Source organism: Salminus brasiliensis, chromosome 20 (assembly GCF_030463535.1).
Source record: "Salminus brasiliensis chromosome 20, fSalBra1.hap2, whole genome shotgun sequence".
Classification (NCBI taxonomy): domain Eukaryota; kingdom Metazoa; phylum Chordata; class Actinopteri; order Characiformes; family Bryconidae; genus Salminus; species Salminus brasiliensis.
In genome coordinates, this window is record NC_132897.1 from 30,277,788 (window position 1) to 30,293,598 (window position 15,811).

At 37.5% G+C, this 15,811-nt stretch overlaps 1 protein-coding gene across 1 annotated transcript in view; it reads left to right on the forward strand.

Moving 5' to 3' along the window:
• The first annotated feature begins 1,319 nt into the window (after positions 1-1,319).
• ebf2 (EBF transcription factor 2) overlaps positions 1,320-15,811 on the forward strand; it is a 30,386-nt gene continuing 15,894 nt past the window's right edge. Inside the window, exons 1-6 of the mRNA XM_072664397.1 lie at positions 1,320-1,589; positions 3,291-3,447; positions 5,351-5,414; positions 6,809-6,864; positions 6,982-7,055; positions 8,412-8,480. Of these exons, the coding sequence (XP_072520498.1) occupies positions 1,462-1,589; positions 3,291-3,447; positions 5,351-5,414; positions 6,809-6,864; positions 6,982-7,055; positions 8,412-8,480 (548 nt within the window). The 5' untranslated portion in view covers positions 1,320-1,461. The remainder of the gene's footprint in view (positions 1,590-3,290; positions 3,448-5,350; positions 5,415-6,808; positions 6,865-6,981; positions 7,056-8,411; positions 8,481-15,811) is intronic.

Consider the following 15,811-nt stretch of genomic DNA (forward strand, 5'->3'; position numbering starts at 1 on the left):
ACAAAATATATGGTCAAAAGAAAAAAGACTATTCGTAAGACGTATAGTACAGAACATACATGCTAATTTCCCCTGTTCTAATCTCCACATTTAGACTGCATTGCTTTAAACTGTTTTCATGTGATAATAATGATACCCAGCAAACACGCACTACTGTCAGAACGTTGTCTACGTTCTTACAACGCTGTCAAGAAGTAGTGCAGTTTACATTATATCAAAAAAGGTTGTCACAATGTAACCGTACCGGCAATTGCACACTACCGGCAATTATTTATTATTCTCTGTCTGTACTGTGTTGTGTTGTCTGTCCGCACTTGTTTGTGTTGCACTTGTGTTTTGTATGCACTGTCTATGTTGCACCATGGTCCTGGAGGAACGTTGTTTCGTTTCACTGTGTACTCTGTATGTAGTTGAAATGACAATAAAACCCACTTGACTTGACTCGACTTGTATTTGCTGGGTATCACTTTTTGCAACTATTTAGCCTAGTAACTATATGCTCTAATATAATACAGATGTGCGTTTGCTGAATATATAATGGAGGTGTTTTTGACAGTACGTTCGTGTCTAAGATAAGAAGAAAGCTATCGTAATATAAACTGTATGCGACATTTACAGCCCTAGAAAACTTTTCCATCCAAACACGGTTCAGCTCCTCCTCCTTTTAGTCGCGCAGCTCATTCATATCTCACTGAGGTCTTGCAGCATCAGTACTTTCTCCCCACCCATATTACGGCAAGCCCCGCCTTCTGCGCTGGATTGAATAGCAGTTCATACTTACAGGCATCCCGCCGTTTTAGCTTCGAATGTGAATTCCCAGGCAATACTTGCGCAGGAGGTGGAGCTTGGCAGAATACTGGCGGTAAATAAACAACTCATCCCCTAACGCTGGAACAGTGAACTGCGTGTGAGTATGAATCGGTAGCCAATCGCAGCACAAATACAAAAACGGAGGGTGGGGCTTGTCGGAATACGGGTGGGAAACCCCCACTCTAATGCTTTGTGACTGCCTGCATCCTCACCTTTCAGTGTGGGACTATGTATCCAGCGCAGTAAGCACCCACACCGAGGACTGCTTATGAATGGATGCAGAGCGTGGTGTTGCTGTCTTATTTATCACAGGAGCTACTAGTGCTGTCTAGTTTTTTTTTCTTCAGAAACAGGTGATCCTTTTTAAGCACACTTTCCTAACTTTTGCTTAAACAATGCTTGCGTCCCAAAGCCAGGTGACTCTGCCATTAAATTCGTAGATATACTGTGCAGGAGAGCCAGGAGAGAGTTTTAATGCTTCAGACTTTCCAAGACATTTCGATTAAAATTATTTAATATTAAAAGATCCTCAGCAGTCTTGCCTGTCTAGGAGTCATCATCTTCGGACTGTTTTGGACTGTTTCTTGTTCTTCGCGCGGCAGTCTTCGCGCAGGTGAACGGATCTTGTCTTTAAGGCGTGTTGTAGCCTAAATGTTCGGAGCCCTGGAGCCTGGAGAAGTTGCCTGTGTGAAAGAACGAAGTTTTGGGGAAGAGATGGATTCGGTCCGGTCATGGGTGCGTAATGTCGGTGTTGTGGATGCAAACGTAGCGGCGCAGAGGTAAGACACCTGACATGGTTTAAATCAAGTCATCTAATTTTGTCAAACTTGTCGAAAGTCACGAAATCGTTGAACAGCTGTCCCGCTCCCAGACAGCTGAACAGTGTGATGTTCAGTACATTCCTATAATGCCATGTATTAGCTGATAAATTATGAATCATAATTATTCTCACAATAATAGCACAACTGGAAACAAAATTCAGCGCTGTTTTGTATATCACAAAACACATGATGAAGGAATTGTAAGAGGTTACTGATGCATGACTTCCACCAGGTTGATCGCTTTCGTGTTGTTCGCACTTCGCCCGTAGCTTCATCTCGTACCAAAATGAGCCATCAACAGGTCTGGAGCTTGACTGGCCGTGATTCTATAATGCCAGAGAGGCAAATAGACGGTTCTTACTGCTTTGAGAGCCGATCCATTAATCACAAGACAGCCCGAACTGAGCTGTTTCATCACCATTCACTTATAGAAAAATATTTTATAGAACTTAATTCTCCCCAGCAGTGACTAACATTGAACAGTCAATTTTAGCATTGTGTAAAAAGATGTCATATTAGACAATTACAAAAAAATAATGCCACAACATAATTATAAATTAAATAATACCATATCATTTAAAAAATAGATACTGATTTGTGAAGATCGAAAGATTACTGGACGAATAAAACAACTGGTCAAGTTCATTATTGCTATTATGTGTATAAGTTGGTGGTCCGTGCTGGGTAAATGCATAAGCTGGAGTGTCATGCCAAAGTAACTTGCTGCTTTAAACAGATATGTATCTATTTGTAACCCATATATAACGCTTTAAAACAGTTTGCCGTTCTTCAAGAAAGCGTACTTCATGCACAAGCATTGTAACCGCTTTTATTGTATTCAGGTGAATAAACTAGTAAAATCAAACAAAACGAACACAACACTTCATGTGAAAAAGTTCACAGTTCATCACATCAAATATACACTATATTTTAAATCAATATCCAACTTTTTTTTGTTTTTGTTTTTCTTTCTTTTTAACAGTGAACGCAGGTTGAGTGGGCATTATTCTGTGGTGCCGTTTAATTAGAAATTACCCTCATTAATTACCCTAATTAAAATTAGTCGGATTATATTTGCTATAGTGTAGTATTAAACCGAGCTATTATTATTATTATTATCATTATTATTATTATTATTAGTAGTAGTAGAAGTAGTAGTATTAATTATAGCATTAAAAAATAAATTATTTGGCTATCATTAGGGCTCTGTTAATGAGTGCTTTTTTTTAAAGAATTTATTCCATAGATCTACCTTAGGGTACATCAGGGTACATTTCCACAGTCATTTTGCGTTTTATTAATTCACGATATCAATAAAAACATCAAACCCATAAGCATCGTTAAACGTACAGTTATAATGATGTATGAAGGATGTATGACGTCAAGAAAACTTTACACAACAAAAACTGAATTATTTATGTTTTAGTTGTACAATTTTTACAGATTTGTTTGACTATAATGAACACTTACTGCTTTATTAGTTGAGGCTTACTCAATATATAGTTGATCTAAATAATCATATTTATTAAAATGAAAAATATACTATAAAGAACATATTAGACTGAGTCTGAGATGTTGATGATTTGTGTGTATATATATATATTGTTATATGTATGTGTATGGTATATAATCCAATCCCTGAAATCCTTGCATCCACAGTGGAGTAGCCCTGTCCCGTGCCCACTTTGAGAAACAACCCCCCTCCAACCTGCGTAAGTCCAACTTCTTCCATTTTGTGTTGGCCCTTTATGACCGGCATGGACAGCCAGTGGAAATAGAAAGAACAGCCTTCGTTGATTTTGTGGAGCATGAGAAGGTATGTTTACATGTGATACACTGCATTGCATATTTTACATGTTTCATAGTAATGTTAATTTCATTAAATAATTATTTGGGAAGATCAAAGCACAGAAAGAGGTACAATTGAAGTATATTACTGTATAGTATATACTCTTTTTGCTCTTTTTTGGAATACATTTCTTACAAGACATTAAATAGCATATTATTAGTATCATTCAATTTTAGAATGGCTTGAGAAATTATTATTTTTATTCTCCCTTATGATAAGAAAATCATAAAAGAGAGTGAAAGAGAGCAAGAGAGAGAGAGAGAGAGAGAGAGAGAGAGAGAGAAAGTTACCCAAGTTACAAGTTATGGTCTTGCCTTGTGGTTAAACTCCAGCTAAGGACAAAAGCTTGTGGTTTTAAAAGGGAGCAACACAACCTCAAAGGATAGACGGAGTAAACCAGCCTGCCAACAGTGGATTCTACAAAAAGTAATACACTTTAATTGATTGCAATTACTTAATTTCACATTTAGATGTTCTATTTTAAGCGGAGAGAAGGTGATTGTTGAAGTGGACTCGTGCCTGTCTGGCACTATTAATATCACAACTATTAACTTTCTGTTGTACCTGGTTTGGTAATTTTTATCATTAATGTTTAAAACAGTCTGGCCAGAGGAGGATGGGTCCCCCTTGTGAGTCTTGGTTCCTCCCAAGGTTTCTTCCTCCAGCTCTGAGGGAGTTTTTCCTTGCCACTGTCGCCGTTGGCTTGCTCACGGGGGTCTTTGACGCTTCATGTTATTTCTTCTTTCTTCTCTGTCTCTGTTCTTTATTAAGTAATAATTATGTAAAGCTGCTTTGTGACGACAACAGTTGTAAAAAGTGCTATACAAATAAATCTGACTTGACTTGACTTGAAGTGTACTGCATAATATTGTTAATTGTACTAGTATATATATGTATATATATATATATATATATATATATATATATATATATATATATATATATATATATATATATATATATATATACTAGTATAGTATACCTGTGCAAAAGCACTTAGCAAATTGTCATCATATTTTTGTATTCTGCAGTAAAGAGTAGGGGAATGATATGGTAAGGTTTTCTCTCTTTGCGTCTCTCTTTCTTTCTTTCTTCATCCTTCCTTGGGGTATTGGGCCTCGGTGCATTCTCTGGAGGCCAGTTAACAAGAGAGAAGTTGGAAAAGCAGGAGAAACTGAAAAGGGGGTTGGTTTATAGGCCTCAAGCAAGACTGAAGTTTCTCTTTCAAGGGCAACCATGGCTCATTTCTTTTAAGTTTTTGGTAGCGCCCCCTCTCTCTCTCACTCTCTCTTTTTTTTTTTCTCAAAGAAACACGCACACACACATGCAAACCTACATGCTCATCCACTGGATGATTTTTTGTTGTATTTAAGATTCTTCTTAAATGAAAATAATGGTGTATATGTCTATTAGCTGAATCACAGATGTGCTACCGAAACACAATGTGAACTGTAATGTGTAATCTTGTTTAATACAACTTGTGCATATTTATACATAATAGCTTGAGCTATTTTTCTGTTTTTCTGTCAATGATCTGGACTGAAAAAAGCACCAAACAAGAAATGCCTGGACAGTTACACAGTGTTTACTCTTGTTTGAAACTTACCGTTGTTGCTGTAGCAAACATATTTGGAGTAAATCTTTTTTGTAACTTTTAACAAACTTATGCTGGTTAGCTATGTTAGCAAGTATTGCACCCTGGGCAGCAAGTGACATGTTGTCCCAATATTAGCATGTCTTTGTTGTATATTAAATGAGGTTCATATACAGGGCAGTGTTTTACACTTAAGGCATTGTGTTTGTGTTGGAAGAACTTTAATTTCACCAGACTATGTATTGTTTTGTGTCTATCTGTCCTGTTTCTTCCAAGGAGCAGACGGGAGAAAAAACCAACAATGGTACCCACTACAAGCTCCAGCTTCTTTACAGTAACGGTATGTTTGTTGCTCTTTCTCTTCCTACACGTAGCTCTGAATAATGTAAAAGTTTCATGCCAAAAGCTTTTCCTAAGACCATATGTTGAAGTCAAGAGGTGTTTATGAACTATTATTTTAACAGTGTGAAGTATCAATCATTATCCTGGCATATCCCTTATTAGACACATTCCAAAAAGTTGTCTACTGCAAGGAAGAGCCGATATCACAACAGCTCTGGCTCATCTTAGCATATTTCAGTTGTTTTTTGAAACGTGTTCTTATTCGCTTGCTGTACGGGCAAATGAGTCTCTGTGATGCGTGAACCTCCCAGTGGCGATACACAACAAAAACAAGAGGCACATGAAGATGTGAGCTCCCATGGGCCCTCACTTCCTCTTCTCTGCCATCACCACAGAACCCATGGGAGAGTAGATGAAAGATGCCCACACTGAGATACACTAATACACACACATTTACACACTCATACAAACGTTCACACACACACACCTCTTCTATGTAGATAATCCCCCTCCAGCTATACTGTGGCCCTTACTGTTTTACCTAAGGTAGATGCTGAATACATTAATGAGCTTAATTTATAGGGCAAATGAGAAGCTGATAAAGTGGGTAATATTCAGGGATGCACAAATATTGTGACTTTGAATATCTAATATCTCATAGTATCCAATATTTTATATAGTAACCTGTTAAAGAATCTTGAATATATCTTCTTCATTTTAATTATGAAGATTTGTTCTTTGAAATTTGGACTCATCTTCCTGGATTAGCATGACAGAGAAATATAGCAGCTATGTCTGTTACAAGTTACAAGTGCCATTGCAAAATGAATAATTAATTTAGGACAGTAGTCATATCTCCTAAATGTTCTGGGCCAAAAGCCTTAGTGTTAAGGTCATTGTTCGTGGTAGAGAGAGTTTACAGTTCATGTAAGAATCACTTTTGCGCTGAGATGCTTTTCAGAAACCCAGCCTCGCTTTTTTTGGAGTACAATTAACATATTTCACAAAATATTGGTTTAAAATATGTAAACTAGTCTGATTTGAGAAACCTTGCAAATCTATATCAAACATTTAACCAAAAGTGTTGAATATATCTTATAATTTGACATAAGTGTTCATAATACACATAACCAAATAATTTAGTTTTTTTTTTTAATTCAGCCATGCTTGGTGTCTCTCAATAAATAGTTGAATGTGTAAAAAAAACATCAATGACAAAAGCAATAAATTGTGCATAGCAACCAGTCATAGCATAGCAACCAATCATAGCAACCAACCACTGTTAGCCATGTAAGCGTATTTAGTCAAGCAGTTTTATGGATAATTTTCATTTTAGTTTCCAGTATATGAAAACGGTTTTCTAATATAAAATTTTTGTATGTCTGTTGACAGGTGTGAGAACCGAACAAGACCTTTATGCCCGCCTTATTGACTCTGTCACCAAACAGGTAAACTTCTGGGACAACTGTTGGCTTTTATAGCATTTTGTAAGCAGATATAGCATGTACCTCTTGTTAGGTGAACTGCAAATGACAACTATTTATTCTTTTCTGCATTTGTTACAGCCCATATCATATGAGGGACAAAATAAGAATCCTGAGATGTGCCGTGTCTTGCTTACCCATGAAGTCATGTGCAGGTAGACGTCATTGCTACATGAACACATGCTGAGATCTGTGTTATCAAGCAGTCAAACAGTTCATACAGTCAAACAGGATATATGTGATCTGAGACTCTACTGCATAAGAAGACTAGGGTAGAGACAATGACTGGACCGCGACTGATATATCATTAGGCTAGTTAAATTAGCTGATATCAAGGTTTCAAATCTTATTAAACACCAAATTGTTGAAAGATTGAAAATGGAAATGAAAATCTTTTTTTTTAAATCTTAAAGTTTTTACTTTAAATTTGCTCTTGTTTGAAAGTTACCTGTTTTAAGATCAGGGATGGAAACATTTGAGAATTTTATCAGTCAGTAAAAAATTGTGATAAATGATTGTTTTTCACAATTGTTTGTCCCTTATATGTCCCTTGTCCAGTATCAGTGACATAATTTGAATTGGTCAGACCATAGCCCAGCATAAGATCAAACTAAGCAGTAGGGCAAACAGTGACACCTGCGTGATCGAAGACATGGACACTAGGCGACAGATAGACAGCAAGCACACCACCATCACAGCAGACAGACTGGGTGGGGGAGGTAGAGGGGCGTGCGGTGCGGTGACCTCAGGCCCAGGGACACGACAGGGGAGGGCAGAAGGGGAGTCGAAATCGGCTTCGCCTCCATTGTGCGGCCAGCAGATGCCCGAGTGGGGTTCACAGCTGGCTAATAACAGAGCCGGGCCAGGGGGAGGTGGGAGGGGGGTGTTGAGGGCAAACGGCACAGCTGGGGAGTGGCTCTGTCTGACAGAGGGGGAGTTTGGGTGGGGTGGGGGGGGTTCGAGGGGACAGCAGAGGGGCAGATGGCCAGGGGTGGGGGGCACTTTTGTTATGCAGGAGGGGCGGAGCGCAGGGCCGGAGGGAGGGGTTGGGGGGTGTCCACAGACAAGAGAGGCTTGGTGCTGGCGTGTGTGGTGTCTGTTGTGTATGTATGTGTGTATGTGTGTCTGTGTGTGTGTCTTGTTCTTATATAAATTTGGTCTGACCTATATTACACATATTGTATATTGGTGCAGTTTATTAAGTGATGGAATGTCTTACTAATGCAATGAAACAATAATGTATTGTTTGTATTTGATTAAAATGTTTAATCATTTTTAAATAAAAGAAATAAATAACTTTTGGAAATAATTATGCCTATTCAGAGTTAATTTAGTGTAAGTAATTACAAAACATGCATTTTCCAACTAATGGGCATGTTAACAGGCCATTGGTCAGATTGCCATTTACTGTATTATTGGTTAGTATAATTTAATATGAAGGCAATAAAAGTAATAATGTCTTTCCTATAAACCGTATGTAAAGTTGCTTTTTGTTTCCCTTCCACATTCAGCCGCTGCTGTGAGAAAAAGAGTTGTGGAAATCGCAATGAGACGCCATCAGACCCCGTAATCATTGATAGGTAAGAACATCAGGCTACAATCAAACCTAAACAGTTGCCTTTGGGTCTATTAATTTTAATACCACTGACCGGTACTCATTACACAGCATCTCAGTAGGAATTCCTGTCTTACCTTAAGCTGGTTTGGACCCTTCGACCAAGGCCAATCAGCATTCACTAGTGCTGCATGTAAAAAATACAATAAATATATAATACCTACAAAACCTCTCTACATTATTGTTTTGTATAACAAAAGTTAGTGATAGATGAGGCTACACAACACCTTAATTCTCATATATGCTCTCACTCGCTTTCTGCATTGTGTTTTTTGTCTCAGAGACATTAGTGCTCACAGTCAGCATGTTCTATGATCTTTTGCTGTTTTTATGAGAGTTTGTCTGGTCTTTGTTAAGTTGTTATCGCAACTTAACAACTTATCAAAACCACTTCTTTTCTTTTTGTCTTATGAATCTAAGTCCCAAAAGATTGTAGTGCTAATCTCCCGGGCTTGATGTAATGAGTGCTTACATACTGGCCCCTCCATCTATCGCAATAGAAGAGTAAGAGTCTATCAAGTACACAAGTCATTTATTTTTCTCTCTTTCTTTCTCTCTTGCTATCTTGCTCTCTCTCTCTCTCTCTCTCTTTCTCTCTCTCTCACTCTCCCTGAGTCGATGCTGTTTACAGTGCGTCTCAGAGGATCTGCTTAAGCTTTCTCAAAATGGAAAAAACGGCCTGTTGTCTTTTGGATTTTCCCAGAATTCCTAAGCTCAGCAGCTGTTTTTCTACTTTACGGTGTGACTCTCTCTCTCTTTCTCTCTCTCTCTCTCTCTCTCTCTCTCTCTCTCTCTCTCTCTCTCTCTCTCTCTCTGACCCTTGCCTCTTCTTTCATTCTATCTTCCCTCCATCCTCTTACGTCTCTAAAAAAAGCCAAACTTGACTCAGGGGCTCCATAAAATAAGGGTTTCTGCTGGCTATTTTGATCTTCACAGCCTATTACTGTAGCGACTGAGTGACTTGTTGACCTGATGCTGTGACTAATATCCCTTCACTTTTCAGTGGAAGCACCTGATTAGTCGGTCGATTCATTAGCTTTATCTGCATGGTGGCATCATTAAATAAACCCTGTTGTTTGTTTTAGCTCAATATCCATATACAGTCTACTAAGTGTCATTAAAAACTCCTAGTGCCTTGAACACAGGGCAACAGTTATAGTTAGAATCCTTTTTAAGGGAAGTGCATGTGCACTTATTTTAAAATTTATTGTTTTGGCTTACACAGTATTTAGAACTTGGAAACTCAAAAAGAGAATTTCCCTTGATTAATTGGAGGTCACATTGCTTTTTTCTCATTACGTTAGAATATACATTAGAATCTCTTTCTTTTTCAAACACAAACACAGTCTTTCTCAGCACCCCCGCCTTCCCACCTTTTCCCCAACTAATATTGTCATAATTAGTCAGCCTCATCACCTCTCAAATGCTCATGGGAATTGGAATTCCCAATGTGTCCACCCCAGCCCCCCTCTTTTTTAATCTGCCTCCATATTGTTTGGGACCTGCCTTGTCTTTTACTCTCCTCCCCCTCTTCACAATCTGCTATTCACCCCTTTCTCTACTAATCCAGTTATTAGTGAAAGGAGAGAGAAGAGATCCCATCTGATCCCTGAAGCGGCATGCCTTTTGCCACTTTATGACCCACACATCTGATGTAATGGATGCTGCGGTCACTGCTTAACTAGCCCTGGTCAGGCTCATGCTAAATTGGAGCTTGAAACACAACAATGAGTTTATGTTTTTGTAAACGCTTATATTTGGTAGAATTTGCACAGGGTATATATTCCACATTTGTGATTCATGAACATGTTGTTTTTATAGGTGCTCTCAGCCAGTCTCTGATCCAGCCCTTTACCACTTCATTAAGTGACTATATTTTTCCTATTGGTTTGTTGATCTGGCCTGTTAATACTAGGACACCCTTAAGTCAAGAACTCCTTAGCCTGGATTTGTCCCATGGAAATGATAAATTGATTGATAGATCTGTTTAAACGATCCACCAATTCATTGATCAGTGATAGATCAATAACTCTCTGGTGAACTATAGCTAGTTTTCGGTCCTATGGAGAACTGCTAAGTGGTGGTGGCTTATTATCAAATAGAAAAATGGTAATTATTGGGTCAAAACATATTGCTGTAGTTGTAACCAAACCTTGCATGTCTAAAAATGATAACATCAGAACACATATAGAACAATTTAGAACAAATGAGAAGAGGTTTTGAACAATATGTTATTACAAACATAATCTATTATAAAACATTATGAAATAACACATCTTCTCTCATCTGGTATGGCCATTTTTAAGTTTTCTCTTTTTACAGTGTAGTAAAAAGGAAGAAATAAAGGGGAAACAGTAATTGTCTACTTTACTTTAGTTTCACATCTGTATGCCAATAAACCAAACCATATAAGTTTAGCAGTTGTTTGGGCATCTCTTCTTGTGATCTCTGGTGAGCAGTTGATGTACAGTTGTGTGGGCTTGAGGATTAGCAGGTCAGTGCCACACCATGATCAATATATGGACACATAGAAAATGAAGGGGTAGCCACGGTAAAGTTTGAAGAGAGGGAGGACGAGAGAGATCAATGCACTGCAATATCTCTCAAATTGATTGTGCTTTCCGACGGGGTCTCCCTTAACAAGCTAGTGCTCCAACAAAACACAAGAATCGATAGGAGTACCCCAGCCTCATCAATATTACCCCACCCCTTCCCCCAACTGTGAAACCACAGATGGTTTCACAAGGCTTTGAGAGAGGGGCTCACGTGTGGGTTTGCCTGTTTCACTTTAGCTCTGAGGACACCCAGCTGAAGGACTCCAAGACATTACTTTGAAAGATGTATAGTCTGTAATGGAACACATGTGTAATGTCTAAACTGTGTAAACAGGACAAAAAGAGTCAGAGATAAGCTTCTAACAATCAGAAATTGTGCTTTATTGTGTAGAGAAATTATTTAATCAGTTACCCTCATGTATAAAGTTAAAATAGAAGAGTTAGTTTAGTTTGTTGTTTAAGTATGCAGAGTTTTAGTACCAGTAGTTTTTTTTTTCTTTGTTTGGAAATTAGGAGGGGGCAGGGGTTCCTTTTTGCTTATAAGTATGCAGATCACCTGAAAACTTTCAGAGTTAAAATTAGAATTAGAATTTGTTTATTGTCATTCCAGACATGTACTTGAAAGGTAATGAAATGAGGTACCAGTGGCATAGCAGCAATACTATTGCATTATTAGAGCTTTGTTTCTCCAGTATATTCTAGTTGTAACATACATCTCCTTATACACTGGGACACATCTTCACTGATGTAGGCTGGGGTGCCCAGGTGTTTTGGTTCTTTCCGCATCAGGCACCCCACTCAGGTGATTCAAACATTTCTGTTGTGGGTTCTGAGGTAGCTTCATGTCTCCTCCCATTCATATAACATGGGTTCAAGCATGTAGTAAAAAACTCATGGTGTTTCACTGCTCACTGTTAAAGCTGCTTTGAATGCTGCTAGCATCAGAGATTTGTCCTAGTGACAGGACCTGTGATACCAGGGTGAACTTTAAAGCTGGTGGTGTTACATGAGAGTATTCTTAAGTAACTGCCAAAGCATTCATGGAAATGTCGATTTCTCAGTTTGGACCACTCCTGAAATCAGAGCAGATGCGTACATCTCCTTCAACACTTCACACTTAAAGCATTAAGTTCTTTAGACATGTTATTCAGTATAATTTGTCAAGTATTCTCCGAAAAAAATAAAGATGCCAAAAAGTATTTCTTGAAGCAATTCCATGGAGGAGCTACCTTTCAATGAGTGGTTCTTTAAATAACTATTTTTGTAAATTGATGTGTGAAGTAAATTGGACTGTGATGAATAACCCCTCACAGGACTTATGAGAGCAACTTAAGATGTGTTCCTACAAACGGTCCTTTGCAGTGCTCGTTCTCCCAGTGGTAACGCCTCTTAAGCATTAATGTCTGATAGTGCTGTGATTGAAAAGGAACATACCTTTCCACCTCACTCTGTGCTGTCCTAATCGAACCCCTGAGAGCCAACAGGCATGAAAAAATTGGAAAAGCACATTAAACAATTGAAAGGTTAATGGAAACAGCAAATGATGTCAGAGGTCAAATTCCTCCTTAAAGTATCTCTTTCTCTCTCCTGCTCTCTTTTTAGTACCTCTCAATATGTGAGCCCTCTATACAGTTTTTCAAATTAGTCATTGGTTTACCTAAAATATACATCTCACCTACATACATACAGTTCAATATATATATATATATATATATATATATATATATATATATATATATATATAATAAATATGCAGTTGTGCACATTGTGGTATTCATGCTTCTTTAAGCACATACCAATAAACATGTACATGCACATACACAAGCTCACACATGAGGGGTATAAAAAGACATTTTGCATACAGTTTTATAAAATAGGAGAGAATTGGACATATACCTGGAATTAAAGCACCTATGTGCAAACAACCTCCACTCACACACCAAAACACCCAGATGTGTATAAACACATACACATACACACATACACACACTCACACACATACCTACACACAGGAAAGGACATCTGCTCCCATGAGAATATGACAGCAAGAGTGAGAGAGCATTAAGTTCTGAATATCAAATGTGCCTCGTCCTCTTTACAAACCAGGACACAGAAACCCAGAAGCATGATTTCTTTCTTTTGCTTTAGACATTCATGTATGAATATGTGTGTATAGTAATAAGTATTAAGATTATTATTGTCCTGAGACAAATAGTTCTACTCACCTCAAGACATTTTTTCTCATATTGTTTTTCTAATGAATGATACTATGCAATCTGAATATTTCATAGCCATTATAAATTGTTTTATCTCTTGACAAATCCACAGGCATGGTAAAGTTATTACTAAATGATAAATGTTTACCTTTTAACGGCTTATGTGAATTCTTGTGAATCACAACTTCTGCTAAGACATACTACTGGAATTGCAGTGGGGTTAATATGTGGGGTCCAAGTTAAATGTTTTAAATTTACTCACATGATTTGTTTGACAAATCCACACATTTAACCACAAATGAAAGTCCGTCACAATTTTGCATTTGAGAAATGTAGAAAACTTTTTTACCCTGCTGTTCAATTTATCCACTATATTTTCTGCTTTGCTCATTTGAGTTACAGGATTTAGTTACAGCATTACAAATAAAACTCTAGACCACATCTAGACCATGAACACAAATCAATATAACAATGCATCTGAGAACATACCATACCATACAACATAGTAACATTATTTTACACATTTTTGCTGAATCTAGAATTAACAGTATAAACTGAATCTCATAAAACCAACTGTAGTTGACCTTGCACAGTTTAGCCATGAAACATTTTTAGAGCATATATAAAAGATATATGTGTCACATGGGATACAAAAGTAAAAAGAAATGAATTAACTCTGTTTTAATTCAGTGCCATTTTCCTTTCAGTATAGTATTACTGGTGAATAAGTACAGATACTTGAGTCATTTAAAGGGTTGTTTGTTAAGTCTTCATTATTTATTGAAATGCCAACAAACTGATTATAGCTATCAATAGTAACTTGTGGCCAACTCTGTCAAATGAAAATCCAGAATATCCTGTTTAATATTACTTTATTACATATAAATGATTTATGAGAGTTTGAGTTTTTACTCCAAGGGGGGGGGGTGTCACCAAGAAAGTCATATTTCTGAATATGGCAATATATATAAATAAATGCAAATCAGATGTGTCACAGCGCCCTGATGCCAATCAATCATTTGAATGAATGGAGTTGTCTGGGTTTATGGTTAAAGCAAATAGGAATTTGCAGCCTCTCTGTTGGGCTCCTTAAATCCATGCACATCTGTGGGACAAACAGATTAGGACATTGTTTGCTTTGGAGGCTTTATTAACTTTAGGCTGATTCACAGGAGAGAGAGGGAGAGAGAGAGAGAGTGAGAGAGAGAGAGAGAGAGAGAGAGAGAGAGAGAGAGAGAGAGAGAGAGAGAGAGAGAGACTTTTACTGTGCATGTATATACTTGCTTTTACTCTATATGTAATGCATTTTTCTGGAATCTGATCATTGTCTCATCATTAATGTATCAACATTACCTATAAAAAGCACAGAAAACAGAACATTTTATCCCTGCAATTTTATAGGAGAAAGAAAGAAAAATGTTAATGTAACAAGATCTAATTTAAATGTCTTATGTAGGTCCATTTATCCTGAATAAGGTATAATGTTCAAGCAACTGGTTTGTTTTAAAATACAAAATGAGATTAAAATAAGATTAAGTTTGTACATTTTTGATATAGCACTAGCAATATACAGTCTTAACAGTGGTCTAAATCTGTGAGGTTTCTGTTTATTTTCATTAGATGTTCTGATATGTTGGTCTGCCAGATCCTGTTTAGAAACTGGAGATGCCAGTCTTAGCTACGTTTGTGTGTTCCTGAAAGTGGCTGTGTTTGTGTGGGGAGCCGTGCTAGGCTGTCTTAAATTTCACTAATGATTTAATGGTGCTCCCTGGTGCTAGGCCGGCCCCACTGTTTTGTTTGTTTGTGTGTCTGCTTGACAGCAATCTAGAGATTTTATGCAAGGAAAGGTTTAGTTTATTGCATGTAAAGTCTGTTCTCCTTTTTCTTCCCTTCCAGTTTATGTACTGTTGACTCTGTGATAGTGCTGGGCACTTTTGTTTCAATTCAACGTGATCAGTATTTTCCAAATGCATAACAGAAATCACATGATATTTAGATTAGCATTAATAAAGTATTAAAAAGAGTATTTGCAATACTTAAATAGTCTTAAGCCTGACAACCTGATTTGTTCACTTTTCTTCTGTTGCGATTACACCAAAATGGAGTGAAACACGCTACAGCAAATGTTAAGCAGAGATAATGTTTCAAGAAAGGAAACTTAGCATATCTAAGCATTGGTCCTATTATTATTATTAAAACACATTAGCCTCACTCTCTCTGGGTGGGTAGAATGGCCCTTCATTTCCCCCATCACTCAGCATAATGCTAGCCAGTGTGGGTGTCTGTTAGCTGATGTAACAGAACTAGCAGTTCACATTCTCCTTTAAGTGTGTTCAATTCAATGATGTAGTGTTAACTGTGCATCAAAATGTTTGCTGGCTTCATGTGACTCAGATAAGGCACATGCTAAGGGGAGCCCTAACTGGTGTGTGGAAATTGGAAATGACAAAATTGTGGGGAAAAAGAAAATCTAAAGATAAAAAAAATAGGTTTACAGAATAGGATGTTGTCATGGATATAATGCA